The 1,070-nt window shown below is 40.9% G+C and overlaps 1 protein-coding gene across 1 annotated transcript in view; it reads left to right on the top strand.

Moving 5' to 3' along the window:
- The window catches only part of LOC106011450 (protein ERGIC-53), a gene marked incomplete at its 3' end in the record, with an annotated part of 13,368 nt that continues 12,298 nt past the window's right edge, over window positions 1–1,070 (top strand). Inside the window, 1 exon segment of the mRNA XM_013081174.2 lies at window positions 1–266. Within this exon segment, the coding sequence (XP_012936628.1) occupies window positions 104–266 (163 nt within the window).

The following is a 1,070-nucleotide window of genomic DNA, read 5'->3' on the forward strand; positions in this document are numbered from 1 at the left end:
TAACGACTTGTCGTCTTGAAAATGCCTGGCCACACAGTGGCCGGCCGGAAGTAATTCATTTAGCCGTGAGGTGGCGTTCTTCAGTGTTTGACCCACATCAAAGATGTCTTCTGCAATGTTTTCGTTCTGCACTTTGGTTTTGTTACTGGTTTCCCTTGGCGTTAATGGCCAAGCTCCGAAGCGGAGGTTTGAATACAAGATGAGTTTCAAAGGTCCCCACTTGGTGCAGCGGGATAATAGTGTGCCTTTCTGGGAATACTTTGGAGGTAAGCTCTACAAAGGATCTTCTGTTCTGCTAACATACTTTTTTAGTTCGGTTTCGTTTTGTACACGTGTAATGTCAAACAAGAGCTAACAGCTGGTAGTTGGATAAGTTGGCCTGGCTCAGCAAATTTTAGTTAGAGTGTCGTGAATCATGCAACCATTCTTTTAAAGTCATCAGTCGCTGTTCGATTGTCTTTTTTCTGTTGTTTTTTTGCGGGGAATAGGGTCCACTTTGGGCTGAACTCTGAACTAAACACACCGTAAAAACTTAGGAAGTGACATTTAAAAACAAAAAAAAGTTTTTACCGGCGGCTTACCGGCAAAGGGGAAGATCTGGACTGGATTAGTTCAGTTGGTGTAGATCTACTTAATCATGATACTTGATGGCCCGAATCTCAATAGATCATCTTGATCTAGATCTAGATCTAGATCTAGATGTAGAAAATCGGTAACCAGTCATTTCGTCACACGGTCATCTCGTCACACCCCAATTAGACTATATGGCATGGTGTGACGAAATGACTTCGCTTATAAATATAGATATCTAGACTCTAGATTCTAGATCTCTACTTATAGATCAGTCTAGACCTAGATCTAGATCTAGATCTAGATTCTAGATTATATCTCTGAAAGTGGCTATTCTCACCCGCCCGGAAGTTCTCGCAAGATCAACTCCTCCCCTCTTCTCTCTCTCTCTGTCTCTTTCTGAATACTGTCTCTATCGGTGTGGACGATCAAATTGACCAAAATAAAGTTAAAAAATGATGTTAAAACACAAAAGTAAATTAATTTGGTTGTCTACAAAG

Source organism: Aplysia californica, unplaced genomic scaffold, assembly GCF_000002075.1.
Source record: "Aplysia californica isolate F4 #8 unplaced genomic scaffold, AplCal3.0 scaffold00119, whole genome shotgun sequence".
Classification (NCBI taxonomy): Eukaryota; Metazoa; Mollusca; class Gastropoda; order Aplysiida; family Aplysiidae; genus Aplysia; species Aplysia californica.